General features: G+C 42.2%; 2 protein-coding genes across 5 annotated transcripts in view; one reads left to right on the top strand and one right to left on the bottom strand.

The window, feature by feature from the left end:
- The window catches only part of smap1 (small ArfGAP 1), a 92,862-nt gene extending 90,532 nt beyond the window's left edge, over positions 1-2,330 (top strand). For all 4 annotated transcript variants that reach the window (XM_080781501.1, XM_080781502.1, XM_080781500.1 and 1 more), the window contains one exon: positions 1-2,330. This exon is cut by the window's left edge and continues 1,034 nt beyond it. The gene's annotated coding sequence lies outside the window, so the exon portion shown is untranslated.
- Positions 2,331-4,743: 2,413 nt separating this feature from the next.
- The window catches only part of b3gat2 (beta-1,3-glucuronyltransferase 2 (glucuronosyltransferase S)), a 38,965-nt gene continuing 21,938 nt past the window's right edge, over positions 4,744-21,770 (bottom strand). The window contains exons 3-4 of the mRNA XM_080781503.1: positions 13,123-13,271; positions 4,744-5,507 (exon numbers count right to left, since the gene is read on the bottom strand). Coding sequence (XP_080637629.1) covers positions 5,421-5,507; positions 13,123-13,271 — 236 coding nt within the window. The 3' untranslated portion in view covers positions 4,744-5,420. The remainder of the gene's footprint in view (positions 5,508-13,122; positions 13,272-21,770) is intronic.

Below are 21,770 nucleotides of genomic sequence, written 5' to 3'. Positions count from 1 at the left end.
AGAAAACAGGGGGAGGCCTAGTATAAAAAGTAAATCACAGAGACTTGCCCCGAAAATATTCCCTCTGATATTAACATTAACATTTTACATTAACATTTTGCAGTAAAACTGCTAGCTATAAATAAAAATAAATAGGATAAACAAAATAAAAAAACAACTGAACTACAGTAAAAGTCCAATGTGACTAAATCACTGATTTGCTCAGTTCCAGGGCGGCCATTATTGTCCCTCATGGGTGTTGTTGCTAGCCTGTAGTGTCTGTAATTACAGTAAACTGGGTTCTGGGAAACTGAACTTCAAACCCACTATAGTCATTCCTTACTGTTGTAATGGACCACATTTCCCACAGTCCCCCAGAGCAAATTAGAGCACTTCTGGAATCAGAGCAGTTTGCCTTAACCACACTTTGAACAGTAGAGCTGGTATCTGCTCTAAGTTGCGGTTAAGTGTGTCACGTCACTGGTGATCACAGGCAAAATAGCTGCAGACAGTCACATCTGCTTAGGTGGAATTTATACTCTTTATCGCACAATTTTTAACAACGTAAGCCTATCAAACAACTGTTGAGAAAATTACGTAGAAATAGATCAGTGTGCCGCCTGCCAGGTAGAATGTACTGTAGTGTTGTCCCAACATACTGTAGCAACCAAATGCAGTAAAATGGTGACCCGGTATGGTGTGATGTGAGTCAACCTCTGTACTGTAATGTAACTCTCCTCATCATCTCCCCTGGCATCTGTTCTCGCGTCGTCATCTTCACTTGTGGTGTTTTCGTCGTGTGCGTTACAGGAGAAGCATAGTATTTGTCTGAGGCAAATAAACCTGGATGACCAATCATGCCCTGGAGGAGGCTGCTAGTGAAGAGAGGGGATTGGACGGCGACGCTGTCAGTCTGGACCTTTTTGTAGGATGTGAATTGACACCAGAGGAATCCTCAATGGAAGCGCACCGGTGAGCAAAATGGGACCTGTATGAAAGCACTGGATGGGTCCCGCTGTGAACTTCCTGGGTTCTGTGCTGACATCATCGCAGTTCAATCCTGCAACTAGGAGAGTAAGGAGAAGGGAACTAGACAATGTCTGCATTGAAAAAGTATACATTAAAGTGGTTCTCAACCTGTGATTTTTGAGGTGCGCTAGCCTCTCCAACCCCTGACTTTGTGTGTGGCACCCTCGTGACGTCATGTGGCAGCCAAGTCTATGGACATTTTATGTTTGCTTAAGCATGACCCCCATGACGTCATGTGGCAGACATAGACTTGGCCCTAAAGGCCATTACCGCATCAAAGAACTATCCTATAAAAACTGGCAAAACATTGGCCAAATTGGCAAGTAAAACTTGAAAATTGTGAAGATGGTCGATCTACAAGCTTGCGAGGCATTGTGAGCTTGTAGATCTGCCATTTTCACAATATGTATCTGTGGATACTGAGTCAAACTATTGTAATGCCTCAACTCTTACAATTGCTAGTGCTTGTCAGGGTTGGAGGTCGTCAGTTAAAATATTATTTTGGGGGGGGTTGCTGCCTGAAAAGGTTGAGAACCACTGCATTAAAGCAATGTTGAACAACATTGGGTTGTATAGCTACATGGCCACGATATACTCTAACTTACAATATTGTTAGTCATCTTGCTCAGTTGCTCCTGTACTCTGTGAGTAATTATTTTCTGTCATTGTATGGCGAAACTGGTCTCAAAATCACACTTTTAGCACATACACATGGAAAGGCCTGTTACTATTTTTCTCTGCTTGTTTCACTGACTGACTGAAAGACATATCATCAATCATGTTACACAAGCATTGGTGACTTATGATGGCCTGTGGTCCCCGAGGCTGGGTACAACCCAAAGTTCAACATCGCTTGAATGAACAAAACACGCGCACGTGCAAACACACACACACACACACACTGCCAAGCGCAGAGGCAGAGTTTCTATCTTCACAGGGTCCCTCCGCCATGCAATAACTAATACATACGGCACACACACACATATCTGCAATACCACACACATTAACACACAAATAGCGTACAATAAGACGCAGACACTTTGGCTACACCCAATGTCCTCCAGGTTTATTTTTTCAACGTGTTTACATTTTTTTCTGGTGCCTAGTACAGAGAAAACAAACAAAAACGTGATTTCCGTGCATTAAACAGTAATTAGCCATGAACTATCTTTGTGTGATAATCTTTTCCAATGACTTTTATGTTTTCTTATCTGTAAAGGTTATCTCTTTTCAGGTTTTTATTTGTTTACTCTGTCATTTATTCTTTCTTCGACTTTTACCAAGAGGTCATTTGGAATAAAAATTATTCTGCTGGAATTGAACCCACTTTTGTTGTAATGTGTGATAAACCTGCCCTCACCAACTCACCCGCCATAGCTGTCATTGTTTAGATCAGAACACAGTGGATCAGTGCTTATCCTTACATGGGCTTGGAACTAGTGGTGAAGCCCACTGGAGGGGGAGGGGGGGACGTGTCATTACAAAAAAGATGTCATTTCAATTTCAAATATATTAGAAAATAAACTAACATATCTAATTTTCTTATTATTTTTCACAGACAGGCTATGGCTGTTTGGGTGTCCTTTGCATGGAAAGGTTTGGGAACCCTGGTGTAGCTGACAGTACAGTAGTATGCATTCCTCCATTCGGCAGTTCATTCAATGCATTCCCTTTTTAATCCTTTGTCTGCAAGTTGCAATACATTTTCTTTGTAGTGGTAGCAGACCGAGTTTACATTATTGATGGGATCTTGTCCAGAGAGATGACCTTCCTCACAAGGCCTGTTTGAAACGGAGAGTCACATACTGCAGAGCCGCAGCGAGCTGCCATGCCAGGTCACAAAGGCCATCGCATACATTATGGGTGCACAGCAAGGTATGAACACGTCAGGGTGGTTGGTTCAACGGGTGCCTTTTTTTCCTTTTTTAATCATTTTATTACATTAGTATTCCCTGGTAAGTCAGTACACAGAATTATTAAATATTCCAGTTTGTAAATCTAATGGCCCTGACACACCAAGCCAACATCGTCCAAAAAGCCATCTTTGAGTGTCTGTGGTCAACAATATTGTTCATGTTTAGTTTTTAGTTTAGTTTTTTCCTTCGGTGCCTCCCACGCCGTTGGCAGTAGTTGGCCATTAGCGGAGGCCATTCACCCGACTGAGCATGTCCAATCAGCGGAGGAGGTGATTAGTGAGGAAGAGCTCTCCGTTTGGCTCTTCAGCCATGAGCAAATCACAGAAGAAGTGAGCAGCAAGCCAATGACGGATAATAAAAAGGGCAAACAGACACACACTAATCAATGAAATGGCTTATAAAATTGTACAGTAGCCTAGTATCGGCAAAGGTTTAAATTGAATGCTCAAATGAATCTTTAATGATGGTTAAACAAAACATACATAACCGCATAGTCGATGGCTTTGCATACTTCCTGATCTTAGGGTGAAAGTAAAATGGTTAAATGAGTTGACAATCCTCCTATAAATGCTAAGTGCGATAGTACATTGTGGAACATAATCCAGTATCCATTTTCTTGGTGTTTGCATTGTGATTGCTGCTATTCAAAGCTAGCTTTCAACATCGTCTTGCCACAATTCAGGAAAAAAGTCAATTTAATGCGCCCAAGTCCAGCCTGGTCCCATAATGTCACACTTAGCTTTGTAAAGATTACAGATACAATGTGATATTTCATCCACAACACATTTATTCAGTCATCTGAGCTTCCGTCCTTCCTAACAAAGACGGCATGACCGTAATGATTGGGAAACCCCAAAGACCATTACATCAGTTGTAAATGTAGTTTAATCTACTGCCAGATTTATTTCTCCCCTGGCCAGACTTTTTTTTAAATCGCTCCCCCGGTCGATCGCCGACACGGACACGTGTGTTGTGTTCACGGGAAAAACAATGATCTACTTGGACATTGCATTCCCGAGTTGTTGCCATTTGACAGGTGAAAAAGCCAATTCCGCATTTCCAATACAGGGACCGGATCAGGATGTGAATTTCGGACCGTTCTCTACTTCCGTTTCCTTTGGGACTACAACTCGATCGTTCTCTACTTCCATTTCCTTTGGGACTACAACTCGTCTAACTCATCCTTGGCAGAGAACAGCAGAACGCCAATTCACCTTTAGCAAAGCTCCGCCCTCTACCACTTGGTTACTGGTTGTAACTAGACCTTCAAAATCTCTTCCAAATCCGTCAGCAAGGCCTGCCATATGCACTGGAAAAATATGTGAGCAGTGTGACATTTCTTTTTAATCATCATGTAGGAAAACTATTGGTGGAGAGGTTTGTCTAACCCATGTTATGCTTATCTGTGATTGGAACGTAGCACTTTGGGGAGGGGCTTAGCTATAAGTAAACTCTACTAACTCATCACTGGCAGTCAAGGAGGTCAGTAGCCTTGGAAACCAACGGTTTTCAGGCCATGTGGCCCATAGGTCAGGAGCCTATCTCCTGTTTCCTTAGCATGAGGCAGCTTGATGTACTACGCCGTACACGTACACCCCTTGATGTACTACACATACACACCTAGGGCATAGTGCTAGTATATCGCAGGGACCCCCAATCCAACCCTTGATGCTGGCAAGCAGGGAGGCATTGGGTACCATTTTTTTATAGTCTTTTGTATGACTCTGCCGAGGGTTGAACCCTGACCTCCCAGTCTCAGGGTGCACACTAACCACAAGGCCACAGGTTACTATAAGTATAACGTATTCACCCAGACATTTATCATAATAAAAGCCATTCATATTAACAGTAGATGTGACAGTTTAAATAATAAATGTCATAAATAAGATTCATATTGCATTCTGTATTCACATTTTTTTTTTACTTTTTGACTGAAACACGTACAGCTGATAAGAGCATTGAGTCTCAAAGTAGAAATTATGTGTTCTCTGGTCTGATGAATATTCTCCTCAAGTTAACTTGATGAGAACATTCCAAAACTGCCTTTAAAGGCTGTTTCCATTGTCACAGCTTTAGAAATAGAGCTCTGCTAGACATGTCGTGCTAGACTGATGCCACCTCTAGCTGTCAGCCATCAGCTGACCGTATAGTCTTTTCCGGTGTTCTCCAGCACAACTTTTTAACTGAGACATGAGGTGACGCGAAGCTATCGTATCCGATCAGTCGCCATTAGTTCTTGCAAATGGGCTTGGTGTGTCAGGGCCTTTAGCTAGACGAGACACATTTGTGCCATAGGAGAGACTCTGGCAGCCAGTCCCGGGCCAAGCAAGTTTCACAGACAGCCGAGAGTTTGGGGAATCATGCAATGGCTCCAGCGTTCCTTGTTCATCTCAAGCAGTGTGTTCTGTTCTGTGCCATCCATTCAATGAAGAAGGAAGGCGCTGTCATAAGACACCCCCTGCAGCAACGACGAGCAGACTGATTGGCCTTTTTGCCTTAGACCTCGATGATTACGTTGTCCTTCCGATGCTTGGGCTCGTTCCCTAGGTGTGGTTTCTCCGTACGAGTGTGCCAGACCAGCACCTGGGTGGGGGATTCAGAGAGAGAGAGAGAAGATATGAGAGCACATGCTGATGTGAGAGAGACACTAGACAGCGAAATCCTCAGTGTTGTAAAAAACATTTTTTGTTCAATTAACTCAGTGGCAACTTAAATTTACTGTGTGGACACTAAAGGATTTTACAGCACCACTGTGTTCTGTTCACCAAAGATATCTTCTATAATTAAAATATGCTAAGCTGAATGCAGCAGAGCTGCAGGCAATATGGCATCTTCTTCACAGAACACAACAGTCTGAGATTGATTTTGTATCTAGAAGTTTTGGCTACATAATCCTACATGAAGGATGGGGCTAATCTCTAATTGGAGATGGTATATAGGCTATTCTTCTTTTTGAGTTGCAATAATCTAGACGGTGAGATGGTTCTTAGATGGCAAGAACAGGACTGGACAACCTTGTTTACCTGTGTTATAGCCTAACTAAGATCATTTTCTCAAATCGTTATACTTTAGCAGAGGTCACTAAGATTATGTTGAATGATTGCAGTGGAGCATGGCGGGATGAATAAGATTACTTCTGATTTGTTGTTCATCTGTAAAAAGTTTTGTGCCATCCAACAGTGTAAATAATCAAAAAATAACAAAGTTTTAAAAAAGGTTATTGGTATAGTCACTAACTGTTTATACACAAGTTTCTCTAAAACTGTGGATAACAATGGGAGTTTAGAAATGGTTGAGGGCACACTTGAAGTCAGGTGGTACTGAACCAGTGGGAAAGGGAGCTATTTATAATGAACAAAGTGCTACAGTAGAGCAAACTTTAATCAGTCTTGTGGGGACAGTGTGGAACAGGGAGAGGATTTAATGTGTAATAACTAATAAGGTCTGTGAGGGTTTTCTGCGGGCAAAGGAACAAATGCATCCATTTTAGCCTCCACATAAGGAAGAGAGGTGACATGAAAGTGGGATTATTAATTTTATTACGTAAAGAAACATTCCTCTGGAGAGTGGTTCATTACTGTGCTACTGCTAGAGGGAAGTTTCAGAAATTAGTTTAGAAAAATGATGTGCTTTTGATTCTTGAATTACAACATTAAATTCCTTCGTAAGAACTACCATATCATCATATCTTTAGATCTTTCAGAGTAGAATACACCTATTTGACAGGCTTTTAATTTCCTTTCCGCCTTTGTCCGTTCCTTTTTACAAGGGCTACAGTATCTAGGATGACCTGACGGTAAACTGTAATTAAATCTGTGTAGCAAATCGGCCATCTGATGAGATGGAATGGAAGCAGGAAAAGCGAGAAATACATCAGATAACGGTCAAGGACTTAATGGTGCGGCAACGGATGGAGGAAGATCCTTGGTGGCAAAAGGCAGCGGTTCCCAAAGTGGGGTCTGGGGACCCCCAGGGATACCTGAGGGAGTTCCAGGGGGTCCACAGCTAAATGATAGTTTGGAAACGAATGGACCATTATGGGTCTGTAACTCTGAGATTGTACAAATGGAACCAAATGGTTTGGTTCCATTTGTACACTCTCAGAGTTAAATTAACAGTGGTTTTACAATATAAATTGTGGTACCAGAGGTAGAAATGCCATTAAATCGGGGGTCCGTAGCCTAATGCGCTGCTAGAGCCATAAAATTCTTCCCTTATCTGGGTCACTGGCACATGTTTTCAAATGGGGGGTCTGTGGCCTAATACATGTTGATTTGGGGGTCCTTGACACGAAAAAGTTTGGGAACCACTGGCATAGGGCATAACATCGTAAGGCTGATACTAGAATGATCAGACAACTACTATGCAATATCTATAGTTCTAGTGCTACAACTTAAAACCCCTCACATAATCTTCCTTCTGTTATGTGTCATTGCCCTTCCCTGTCACAATCCAGAGATTTTATTCACAGATAGATTTAAAAGAACGATATCTCTTAGATTAAATAAAACGTAATAAGCAGAGAGTAACCATGCACATCGGTCACTTTTTGTGCTAGAATTAAAATGCCCTCACAACTCATTTCACAGTGACAAATTAATGAGAAAATGCTGCATAAACTTTTGATTTCAGAAGCTAGGAGGTTATAGTCTTTGATGAGGGCAGGATTTACTCTGCCATTTCTATGTGTGATTTGAATTATATTAACATAATAGCCATTTTGAATGTAGCCAATACCTGACCGGCCTAATTCCGTTATTATTTCACATGTGTGTATGTTGTGTTAAACACACACACACACACACACGCACACAAATGCAGACGACATGATTTATTATTGTTGGCTGAGTGCTGACTTCGTTTCCTCGACTCCTTCAGGTGGAACATGTCATTTCCTGCACACAGTGTTGCTAATTGGTTCACTTTGCATATCTAATGAGGCTAATGTAGCACGCACTAAAGCATCACACCAGAGGGCTCGGGAAATTGGTTTGTGTCTGTGTAATGTGTGTGTGTGTGTGTGTGCACATGCGCATACCAAACAGCTACGTGTGTGTGTGCATGCGTATACAAATGAAGTGTGTGAATGCACACCATTAAACGGGTGTGTGTGTGTGGGTGTGCGCGTGCATGCGTGCGATCTTCTATCACATTCATAGAATTTGAGAAAAGGTCTTGACAATCTACCTGCTCCTCACAAAATAAATGTAAATTGTTTTATGTTTCGTGGTTAAAAGGTTAAGTTTACAATCAGGGAGAGATTCAGGTTAGGATATGGCATTTAGAGATTGGTCTATGGCTTGAGGTTTGGAGTCGTGCCTGATTTATACTTCTTATAGTGGATGTGCAGTACAAGCAGTAGTACCCCCATACTGGCCCACATTTTTTCAAATGGCACACATACCAATTATACAGTCATGTAGCGTGCCTGTGCCCCTCCTCTGTTCCCCTGGACTTTAACCACTTAAACCCTCAGGGCTCCTATAGTGTCTTTTCGGCTGTTGTGGGAAAAGCTTCATCTCAGAATAGCCGATCGACCACTGAAACCGGGAAAGCCATTTTAGATTTTAGCTATCCTATTAGTATGCATATTATATAGCGGCCTTAACTGTATAGAAAGCAATTCGTTGCTGTCGGGAGGAAACTCTCATCTCCACATTCTAACCTTTTTGGGGTTTTTTTTCATAAATAATGCCTTACTACTTGATCAATCATACTACAACAGAGTCACACCAAAGCATCAAAAGTAGCACATCCAAGCTCAAAAGCTCAAAACGTGGCACAACATGTTTTGATCTGCTACATTTGCTGTTTTTGAATTTGAATCCTGGAAAGTAGTAACCGTTTTTAATGAGGTGTCCACCCGACTGAGACGATTTGTAGAATCGGCCCCAGGTAGGCCTATTGATGGGTTAACCCCCCACCCGCGGGCCAACACTCTTTCCACCCATTTTGCTTTCAATTTCATCCATTCATCACTTTAACTTGTTCCTCTTGTGTTCTCTACTAGCTGTCATTCCTCTCTCTCTCCCTCCATCTCTCTGTCTCTCTCTCCTTCTCTTTCATCCCCTGCCCCCCTGGGGCTATATTGGAGACAAAAAGCTAAAGCTTTACCAGGAGAGAGTTGTGTGACTGCAGTGACTGTGTGTGTGTGTGTGTGTGTGTGTGTGTGTGTGTGTGTGTGTGTGTGTGTGTGTGTGTGTGTGTGTGTGTGTGTGTGTGTGTGTGTGTGTGTGTGTGTGTGTGTGTGTGTGTGTGTGTGTATGTGTCTGAGTGGCGTTTGAAGGTTTAGATGGATCTCAAAGGAGGTGATGCATAGAACAAACGGGTGGAGAGCAGGTTGGGAAGGGGGGGGGGGTACTAAGAATGGAGGGATGAAAGGACAGGGGTGTGTGTGTGTGTGTGTGTGGGGGGGGGGGGGTTCGGGCATTATTGTCTCCCTTTGCTTGCATGTTGGCACCCTGGGCAAAGCTTTGGCAGAGCATACTCTGTGTGTGTGTGTGTGTGTGTGTGTTGCACCAGTCTGTCTGATGATAACACAGCAGACTTACTCTCCCTCCATGCCCTGTCTCTCTCTCCCTTCCTCTCCATGTCATGCAGTCTTCCTCTTCACCTGTCCATTTGTCATCCATTCCTTAATTAATTTCATCCATCCATCCATCCATCCACCCATCCATCCATCCATCCATCCACCTATCCATCCATCCATCCATCCACCCATCCATGCACCCATCCATCCATCCATCCATCCATCCACCTATCCATCCACCCATCCATCCACCCATGCATCCATCCATCCATCCATCATGTCTGTCTGTATCCCTAACCCCTCTGGCACTGCTGTCTCTTTCTCTAGATTTCTCTGTATTTGCCTCTCTTTTCCTCTCTCTCTCCCTGCTATCATCTATCTCCATCTGCCTCCCCCTCCTTCCTCTCTTCTTGTCTTGTCACAGCCTGTCTGTCCACATTACTGTCCTGGTCTAACTACATCACAGCAGCTGTCAGCCTCTCCCTGACACACACACGCACACACACCGCAGACAGGCCATTTCCAGCCCTCCTTCAACCAAGGTCAGGACCCAAATGTCGGGATACACTCTTTGATACAGGTGGTCGTTGGAACGTCCCTGTTAAAGGTTAGGTGCTGTCAGTAAGGTTCATTTTGGCTTAACCTCTTAGACCTCACCCTTGTCTAGCATTAGTCAGATTACCCAAATGGGTTATTTATAAACATGATCAAAATAAGACTATATAGCTTTAGGTTTATTCGTATAATGAATGGTGTCATTTTGAGTGTCCAACATCTATCACGATGAATGGATCGGTAGAATAACGTTTCCAGCCATGACTACATGTGGTTATTAGATGCTATTCAACAGATTAGAGAGAACACAGTGGTATGAGAGTGTATGTATGTATGTATACTATATAATATATATATATATATTGTGGCAGTTCATCCTGCCACTGAGACTGAAGATAACCAACAGAGTTTGAATTAGCAGAAAATGAGTTTAGTTTGACATTATTTATTGTGCATTTGTTGATTGATAATTGATTGTTGACTTCATTGAAGGGAGCAACTACTGTGGGGTATGGGGAACTTGCCAACAGTGGGAGGGTTTGTTTAGAGAACTCTTTAATCATATTATGTAGATCATTTATAATATTATGTGACACTAAAATATGTTATGAATTGTGATGTCTCTGGACATTGGGAATGCACTGGTATACTGGTATGATTGTGGAATCAATTGCACTGGTATGATTGTGGAATCACTCCAGGGTTGGTTTGGTCCATGGGAGGGGCCTAGCCTTTATAAGGAGCACCTGCCACTGCCCGGGCAATCAATGTAGGATTGCACAGGGTGCAGAGCAGACCTAGATAGAGCCAACCTGGCCAGTGGGCTGTATATACTTCTTTTTTTTGTATGCTGTTTGTTGGAACGACTCTTTCATGTGAACTCTGCAAGGTGAATAAAAACATATTGATTGTTCATCAAAAGACTTGTTTTCAGTACCTTTCACTATTTTTGAGCTGGTTCAGTGCCATTTTTGGGCCCACACTACCTTCACACTAGGACAAAGTGTGACATATATATATATATATTATATAGTGTATTCATTTATTATCTTACTGGCAGCATGCACAATCATTTTGGTGCTGATCAGTCCAGCTGTTTGCATGATTAGCCCTGGACAGAATCACAGATTCTGAGGAGCCTTGCCCCAAAACTCAGTCAAGATGTTTTTCCTGTGCCGATGTACAACCGTGTCACTGTGGCTGTTAGTGATGGTGTCACGTCTCTCTGGCCGCACAGCAGCATATGAGCAATGACGTCATCTTCAATCCACAAAACATCAAGCAATGTGTGGGTGCATGTGCGTGCGCGTGTCTATATATATATGCTGTGTATACCCTCGATGTGTGATAGATGGCAATGTCAGGTCCTCTTGTCTGCACGGCTGTGGGCGATGACTGATGATGTCACGGCCGACTAATAGCCTGTATTAATATCATCAGCGGGTCTCCTCCATTAAGTTAATGGGGCTGATAATGATGAAGATGCGCTCAGCACCGCTCTATCTGCAGCACAGGGAAGCTTGGGGGTAAATGATTAAAGTACTGGGTCCCATGGTCTTTAGCCTATTCCCTGCAGGCAGGGAATAGAGACTCTGCTAAAAGCAGAGGTTGGGACCACCCTCTGCTTTTAGATGCTCTTATCCAGAGTGACTACAAATGACCCGTACGGGTCCATTTGGGTTCCATTTGTACACTCTGAGTTAAATGAACACAGAGTATTTTACTGTGTAGGCAGGCAATGTATACAGCAGGAAGTTAAAAGCACACATTCTGGTGGCAATCGATGGCTTATTGGTTTAAGCTTGCCTCTGGGAAAAGGCCTATACCCCTGCTGGGTTTGGATCAAACCCAGACAGACGTCCTCCTGTGTTCTCTGCTTTCCTACTGTCTGTCTCAATGGAGAGAATACTCGCGTATGAAGTGGAGGGAATTGCCTGCTCTCCTTTTTGAAATATAACATACATTGGCCTAAGAACATCCCTCACAAGCTTGCTGCTCTGTGGAAGAGAGCACTTCTAGCTAAATACAGGACAGATGGTCTGTGGGGAGACTTCAACCAAAGCAACAATGCTTCTACAAGTGTTACACTTTATTGTACATTCACATTTTTGGCATTTCGCTGACCATCCTATATCTAGGGCATCTTGTGAATCATCAAAATTCCTGCTGTATAGATCAGGATATGGGGGCTTCATTCTTACATGGCCACCATTGAATGTATACAGCCCTACTACGAGAGGGAATCAGGTTAAGGGCTGGACTGCCATGGCTATGCAATGTACACAGGGGGAGACTGTCGCTACCAGTGTACATTAACAAATTAATGAAAGAGTCCACACATGTAAACCCCAGGGCCTGCTGGAAAGAATTAACTTGGGGCCATATTTGTGACATTCTCTCTGAGCTCCTATAGCCTAGCTGGGCGAAAGTGTAATGGAAACCATTTCTCAGAAAAAGGGACGCTAAGACAGTCCACAGCGGGTTGTCAAGAGGATGGGTGGTTTCATAAAGCCAAGTGCCGACAGCCGGCTGCGGCAGCGCGGGATGAGCCACATCGATCTGAGCTGTCTGAAGCGCACAATTTGAATTAATGGCAGCAGAATGCCATTTCTGTCCAATTGGAGCTCTGCGCATCTAAGTTTAGCTAGCGCCACCAGTCACTTTCATGACTCATTCTGTCAATAGTCCATAGGGTTAAGATGGCCTATGGCTTATTGTTGTCATGGCAGCCATTGTTACATTTGCTTCAGGCTAAATGTCCTGATGTAAGTGTAGTTCCACAGGCTGGTCTTGTCCCCCTTGTGTTGCTTTACAGGGACTGGCTGAACAATGTACCGTTATAAAGCCTTGCTTCAGCTAAAGGTCAATATTGGTTGGGCTGTAGTTTGTATTTATATGCCATGTCACCAAATGGACTCTAGCAGGTATGTAAGTTAAGTTACATAAGTTAAATATACAACACTGAGGTTTTCTAATGTAGATAACACATTAATAAAGACAATCTAATGGGTGTCTGTGGCCTAATTAATGCATATGAAACTGAGGGGCTTTCAAATGATTTGAGAATCACTTGCTTATAGGATGTCATGTCGTTCACACAGTGATGGTACTGACCCGGGTGCAGTTGTTGGCCTTGGGCTCCAGTTCGTTGACCTTGGTGATCTGCTTGAGGAAGTCTGACTCCTGCATGCCAGGCTGGGACCCTCTGCGCTTGAACTGGGCCCGCGGGTTCGCCAGGATCACCTGAAGGTTCACCGCGAAACCTGTGAGAGACGGAGAGAGCAGAGGGAGAAGAGAAAAATCAGGACAAGAAGTGAACAAAGGAGGATGAGGAAGCAACAGAGAGATGGAGGAGAAAGGATCACACAGAAAAGGTAGGATATTGAATTTGTGAAATCGGTCGCATATAATATACAGCAGTGGTTCTCAATCTTTTCTGGATCAGGCCCACTTGAAAATATTGAAAGCATGCACACAAGAAGCACCTTTGTTTGCACCTCCTACACGCTCACTGATTCCCTTCAGGTATCAGGTAGATGGCCTCCACTCATCTCACTGATTCCCTTCAGGTATCAGGTAGATGGCATCCACTCATCTCACTGATTCCCTTCAGGTATCAGGTAGATGGCCTCCACTCATCGTTGTAAGTAAGCCTTGAAACTAATTATGATTCTTACTATGAATGCCATTATAGAAGATGATACGACACTTTGGAGGGCATTACGACTGAGATGAGCAATTATTTACCACGAGGGTCTACGCTGCTTCTCCATAACTGCACCCATTGTGCTCTGAACTTCACTAAAGAGTGATGGAGGGAGAGTTATAAAGCATACTTAAGGCTACAGCACTGTAATTCTTGAAGTAATAGTATTTTAGGCGTCTATTCAATGCTCTTTCTCAGCGCTGCATACAGTACAGAGAAGAGAAAAGTGCTTTTCGATAGTGTTTTTCTATAGCAAAACATATTTTCAAGTGCAAATAATGTTGATGCGACATTGAAGTGTATTAGCTATTATACTTAACTTTTTTGTACAGAATTAGCTATAGGGACATCGGGGTTAGCATTGACCCAATTGCCCACCAAGGCACCCCCACGCCAAAAAAGTGTTTCGATAAGGTAAGTCAAGTTAGCAATGCAATTTAAACCATTTGAAATGCAATAATGACAATAAGAGTAAGATTATACGCCTCCTTCACACATCAAAAGACCATCAATAAACAGTGTTACAATCCCAATACTTAAATAAACAGTACATGCAGTAACTTCCCTTGATCCTCTCTTTAGACCTACCGCATTTATATTTTCATGCATGGCCATGTCACTTGTCGAAAACAATGTTCAGTTCAAAATCCTTTATTTTTGCCTTGTAGCCAAGTATAAATCACCCCTGAAGTCATCGTTGCATCACAGAACTGTGGCTTTGAATGACTATAGCCTACTCCTCTCTGTGTTCCAGCGGACTCAACCGGCACCCATTCTCTGTATACCAGCTATAAGGATCCACGCTGCTCCCCTGGCACGCCCAACAAACCGACAGCAGGTCAGTACAGCCTGTATATTACAGTATGTTCTCTGTTCTCACAGCAGCTAAGCGCTTTTCCTTTCGTACCGGGGTCTTTTTATGATTAGGCTACTCTTCTTCCATTTCACTGTATTAATGTGCAAAATCTCTGTATGTCTGTCTGTACATCTGCATGTAGTTATCATGTGTCTCGAGAATCGTCCAACCGACAAACTTCAAAGTTGGCTCACGCATCTCTGACAGCCAGAGGGAGTGCCGTGCCCAGTGTAAATATATATATATATGGGAATGGTTATTGAGAAAACTATACCAGTGAATGATTATATCAAAAATAACTTTAACTGGAAAAAGTTGCACAGTATGATTTAAAAGTACAAACCTGCTATAATGTCTTATAATGCAGCCTTTATATATATATTTTGATATGACTGATTAGCCTTTATATTATATATACACTGTATATATATATATATATAAAAAGGCTAATCAGCCATATCGAAATCTCTGACCGCAACACTAGAGCATGGGAACTTAAATGGCCACATTTAGAAAATACACCCCTTTTTGCTGGCTAAATGTAGGACTGGTTACCCAAGTCAAAACGTTGTCGAGTGATGAGACGTGTCCGTTCTCTGCACAAGCACCCCTCCTGTTGATCAGGGAATCAAAAAAGGATTCTGATCTGTTGAAGGTCGCGAGAGTGATCATCATTAAATAACTTGTTCTTAAGAGATCTCCTTTCATGTTTTAGTTTTCATATAGGCTGCACATCGTCTAGTTGCTTTGAGCATGGCATTTCTGTTTGAAAGATCATTGGTTTGATTCCAAGAACAACGCCTGCTTCTCTGATTTCTCAGTCGGCTGGTTCTCAACTTCAGACTCCACCAAATAGCAGATCTACAAGCTTGTAGATTGGCTATTTTTGTTATTTGACATACAAGGACGTAGCCTATATAGGGTTGAGATGGTTAATGAGCTCTCATCTGCTGCTACTAGTTTCATATTGTGTCTGCTGTAGTCTAGTGAGTGGGTTCCGTTCTCCCTGGTGTCCCGGCCCAGGTCTAATTTAGTCCCTGATTAGCCACTACAATGAAAACCAACAGTACTCGGATTGCCCTCGGCTAGCACTCTCCACGTCTCATAATTTCTTCAGTCATGCAGAGAAATATGAGAAAAGGCAAAAATAGACCTCTGTGCCCTGGTAAATGGGATTGGCTGTGGAATCATCTCACGGTGGCGGGTTGGATCAGGTTCACTGGATGTGGTGACCTTGACATTGCTCATTCGCCTGCAGCTATGAGCAGGTGGTAACATTTGTAGATGGTTAATGACTTTGGCGCGGAGACTTGTCCAAGTGCACTTAAAGCCTTTAAAGCGCTTCTCCGAGACATGACTCCAGATAATCTTTACGGATTTGTGTAGTTTTGGACAAAATCTGCAAGAGTAGGAAAATGTGTGTTTTAAAGAAAACACAAAATGACAGAAAACTGAAGGTTTTGCAATAACCGTGGTTATTTAATCAGCAATTTGCGAAGAATACGCATATGAGGGCATCTCCGATGCTCCATTTATACAAAAACAAAAAAAGCATCTTCCATGACTTGTGTCTGTGTGGTGAAGAATGTAATGGTAATGTTTAATAAGTAGAAGGTCAGTGGTTCAAAACTTCTTTTTGGAACATCTAATAGTCTTTCACTAAAGACAAGAGAATTGATTTACTACTGTCAAAAGGCCCATGGAGACTCACTGCCAATCAAGCAATCAAGGCTGAGTGGCTGGCAGCTTGCTCACTGCACACAGGTGTGGGAGGCTACATTCATGCATGCTAGATCACCATACCATCTCTCACCCTCGGAACTGTGTGCGTCCAAGAGCAAACCACACAAACCTGAACTATTTCCGAGAGACACTCTTTCAAGTACTGTAAGCCATACGTAGCACAGGTCTTGAAAAGCAGTGACTGTGAGTTTGGAACTAAAATAAATGTTTTTGAACATTTAAAGTACTTGTAGAAGTAGCTTTTTTTAGGTCTGTGTCCTAATGCATATCAAACTGGGGGTCCTTGAACTTAAAAAAGTGTGTGTGGTTTGTTTGTCACTTCTTAGACAAAGATGCACCGTATAACAGTGTAACCTCTTTCTTCTTCGGGCCTCTCCTCCATGCTGTTTTCTAGGCCGTAACTATCTATCCTATACGTCGTGACAGGGGCTATAGCACCACCAGGCCTCTTGAGCAATGCATCTGTCAGAATGGGTCAGATAGAGGAAGAGTGGATGCACGCATATCTTCTACTGATTGCCTCCTGCGGGCTTAAGGGTGTCTGCATTTTGGGTCAAAGAAAGGTCAAACAGCATCTGTCTCTTTTTTTCTCACACTCTTGACCTCTGTTTTCCTGTGAGTTTTCCGTGGTATACCGGTATATGCACGTGCGTATATATATACACACACACACACACACACACACACACACACACACACACATCACTGCCTCTCCCTCCAGACAGATCTGGCCTTAGCATATAGTGGAAACAGACTTACTGTATTCCCGTATATGATACCCTACTGGAGGCTAATCACTTACAGCTGGAAGCAGCCCAGGTGTACGTGATAGATATGAGAGCAATTACAAGATAGTCATCTCCTAACCTGCAGTCAGTCCATGTGACATGGAGATCATGGCAAATCAGAGCTGTGTTTGCCCCAGAGGTAATTGTCCTGATGCAATGCAGACTTTGCCCCACTTCCTTTACAACCATCCTAGCTGCCCTACATGGGTCCAGACCCCTGAGCAAACTCGTGTTGTTGTTCGTCTACGAATAATAGCTGTCCTGCTGGTCCTGCTTGTGCAGACAGCCAGTCTGGGACAGTATATTTAGGACTATTTAGGTCAATTTAGGATGAGAAGCTCTTTGAGGTTTTCACCTTTCAAGACAGGAACCCCTAAAGTTCTTCAGGATTTAGAAGGTATAGAATCGGCCTCAGTTCTAAATTGGTTAAGGATGATTGGACCACAACAATACATTTTGCATACTAGTCCATACCCAGCAGTGCACTGCCAAACTATATGCAGACGTTTGGGTTATGCGCTCGCCTCGGTATGCATAGTTTATGTTTTGGACTATGACTTAACCCATTTAGGCCTGACGTCAAAAAAGTCATCTGAAAGAATATATTCAAAGATTTGTGCCGCATTTTCACGATTTTTCAAAAATAGCAGACCTACAAGCTCGTGGCGTGAGATCTGCTATTTTTCAATAGCTAAAGTATAACATAATGCTTAGTTAAAACACCAAAAGGGGTTCCCGCCCAGTTAATCATATTGACGCCAATGCCATGTAATGTGTGTTTGTGACAACCCGGTCATTTTCATTTACGACCCGATGTGGATTCGTTGCGACCCACAACAATGAGAAGTCCCATGTGTATGCTGTTTCAGCTAAACTATGTTGTGACACTGCCACATAAATGTGTGTAGAAATGTATTTCTTCTCCTGGAGTATTGAAAGAAAATGAAACATAACATTGGATGATAACAAGGGAATTAGATTGGTTAAAATAGGTTGAATATTTAACCAATGTAGTGTATGGAAAGGATGTTTTGTTTTGTGTAGTTAAACCATAGTCATTCATTTTCTGTTGACAAGGTTTGGTCATAGTGGGAACTGTGGGGAAAAAGCATGTTATCAATAGTTCCAGGAAGTGAGGTATCAGGGACATCTATAAAAGTACAGGAAGTGAATTTTAGGTATCAAAAAGACAGTTTGGTGTGGTTTTTGAAGGAGACTCTTTTAAGGCCAATACTAAACCATAATCAGAAATGTATAAACCACAGAGTAGTGGCCGTAAAACTCTGACATCTGAAGAAGAAAAGTTTGGTTCGTTCATGCAGAGCTTTTGAACAAAACCTGCTGTGGCCTCCCCCTTTTGAGCAATGCATTGCCTTTTTATTTTATGAATTTATGGATTACTTGATTTTGGGAAAATAGAAGATCTACTATTTTCTATTTTTGATTAGGTACTTAGATTACTTTACTTTTGAGATAACTTTTTGATACTTGACTCATTGGAGCAATTAAAAGGCACTTTATGCTGGGACAAATCGGAGATTGAACATTTTCATTTGCACTTTGAAATCTTGATTGTTCATTTGAATTGAATTATTTTATTTGAACAGTTTTGTGTTTTCTTTTTGGTCTGCAAAACAGTTTGGTTATAGTTACAGTTTGGTTACATAATTACTGATGCAGGTACAGGACCTTTATTTCTTTTAGTTCTTTAATATAACTCAGACATACAATTTTATGGTTCTGATTTTAAAAAGTGCTAATTACACAATGTGGATTTGAACCATGCACGCGTCAATGTAGTGCTATGGAGATGATATCCTCCTGCTCATGTGGACACAGGCCCTAAATGAAAGTCCTTCATAAGTTTGCAGCGATCTGTAGGCCTATGTTCTGCCGGTTTCTGTGTGCTAGTGTCTGTGATGACAGATCCCAGAGCCTCTAAATCTCTGGTGTTTACACAAAAATGCTAATAAAGGGCTTACATTTTGGGAAAGTGAAAAACGGGCTTCGTCATGTCTGCATCATGCTAATGGTCAGCCTGTTTGCAAGTTCAGATCAGTTGCTTAACCCACTGAGGAGAACCGTGCGGACAGAGGTTTCCATATAATATAGATAATACACAGCCTTTATTTGACTTTGTTTCAGAGGAGTAATAGAAGGACAGGGAAAGTAATAAGCTTAGTAATAACCAATACTAATTGTTCAGCTGCCATATAACCCCCATGGGGCTGATATTGAACATGAGCAATCACTGCAAGCTAAAGTTGTATCTTCCCTCTGGGGTGCATGCAGTGACAAGTTGTCTCTTGCATACCCATGCCCAATTCAAACTCAATATCAGGATATAAAGTTTAGAAAAAATAAATCAAATTTATTTTGCACTAATAACTAATAATCTTTTGATTCTTACTATTATATTATATCCTACTGTATACTAACCATGTAAAATATGGACAAAACTCAGCCAGCCAAACAGAGATACCTATAATAGGATAGCTTCAAATAAGGAAGTTAAAAAAGGAAGATAGTAAATATCACAAGGTGTCCAATACCAAGTCTTCTATTATCAAAATAAACTGTTTTCTGTAGATACTGTTTTACTGCTCCTGGTATCGAGGATGTAAACGTGTTGATGAATTGAATACATAGGACCACAGTGGAAACAGGTTTCATCTCTCTCTCTCTCTCTCTCTCTCTCTCTCTCTCTCTCTCTCTCTCTCTCTGTCTCTGTCTCTGTCTCTGTGTCTCTCTCTCTCTCTGTCTCACAATTACCAGTTCAACAGCAGTGATAGAGCAGAGAGTGTGCTTGTAGGGGTGGACATGGGTGCTGGAACATGTGTATCTGCATAATCATTTCTATTCAAGTGTTGTTGTTGAATGGAAATGTGTGTTTGTGTCAGTCCTCCAAATGAACCACGCTCTCTCTCTCTCTCTCACACACACACACACACACACACACACACACACACACACACACACACACACACACACACACACACACACACACACACACACACACACACACACACACACACACACACACACACAGAGAGAGAGCAGCCGCAGTTCATAGTAATCCATGCTCTCATTGTCCTGGCAACAATATGCGAGGGTAAATGAGATGGAGCGGTAGAAAGCATACAGGCTTTGGCGTGTTGCTAACAATGCATTGTTGTGCCACAACACAATGTTATTAGGACACACTCGAACACCGGCAGCCGGCGCGTCACAGGGCCCTATTGTACACTCACTGAATAATAATTTATGGATGAATATGGCCTGCATCTTTTCAGCTGGGGTGATAATTATGTTCATTTCGGAAAAGGAAAAGTTGCTTCAGAGTTCTAAATCTTGAGCGTGGAAAAACCGACAGCGTAATTACTGAGAACTATGTAATAGAAAGGCTTATAATTACTCTGTGGTGTTTGGACGTGTGTTTGTATTACTAGACTTGTGAGGGGCAGATGTCTCTGTGACAAGTAAAGTAGAATGGCATATTTTCTGGTCCTGTCCTGTTCTGCAGTCCTATTCTTTGAATCTCTGTCTAGAATGGTTAATTGGAAAATGAATTGAGCCACAAGTGATCACTGAACTGTTTGGGTGGTACCTCTACCATACCATTCATTTGTGTTTACCGCATCTATAGTTCTTGTTTTGTCTTGGTGAAAGTCTTATTTAACACCAGCTTTGAGGCTCCATTACTGTTTCGATCCCTTTCACCATGTCTTTCTTGTAAACTGTTTGTTGGGGGGGGAAATTAGACACGTAGAAAGTAGGTTTAGGGGTTGGGGTTTGATTTTTTCCTATTTTAAACTTGGTTGTGTGCCGAAAAATTGCCAATTTACAACCTCGTACATCTGCTAATTTTATTTATTTATTTGTTTTGGCTATTTTTCAGTTATTTTCAATGCTGTCCTAAAATGTATATGTCCTCTCCTATTGTAGTATAGCAATACAAACCTGTGTGTGTGTGTGTGTGTGTGTGTGTGTGTGTATGTGAGTTGGGCTGTTGGCTAGAATAAAAAAGTAACTAATAGTAAGTAACTACCGGTAAGTGAGTATACAAAAAAGTGCACTGCACAGAAAAGAGGAAGAGAATGGTCGATGGAGAGGATGCAGGAGAGTGTGATGATGGTCAGGATAGACTCAGAGGAGAGAGGATGGAATCATGATAAACTGATAAAGGGTGATGTAGGAGGTAGAGATTGGGGATGCTCTCCACTGTTATCTAGGTTTAATTAACACCCAAGAACACAGCTGCGGTGTGCAGTGCACACGTCGCCAGCATTGTTCATCATACTTTTGTGTGCGTGCGTGCATGCTAGCTATCAACTTCCGCCGCTCGCATGAATGCAGACCAGCCTCTACTCTTTAGTGTAAATAAAAAGAACGTTTTTGCTACTCACCAAAACAAAGGCGGGTTGTGTCAATAGAAAGACTACTTTCCTTAGTGGAAGCACTCTGAGCCCCCCACCACACGTATAAACTGTTGTTGCCTTTGTTTTGGTGTTTTGGTGTTTTGGTCTGATTTCGATTTGAGATTTAAAATTGTAAGTCCCATAGCCTTGTACTTCGCAGGGCAGAATCGTAGAAGCAGTAGAAGGCTATGGATCAGAGTTACATGCATGCATGCACAGCCACGTGTCTGTATACAATCAATCTCTCAACA

The sequence above is a fragment of the Protomyctophum bolini genome (genome assembly GCF_963924005.1).
Source record: "Protomyctophum bolini genome assembly, chromosome: 14".
NCBI lineage: Eukaryota > Metazoa > Chordata > Actinopteri > Myctophiformes > Myctophidae > Protomyctophum > Protomyctophum bolini.
This window is presented reverse-complemented; position numbering and strand designations above follow the sequence as displayed.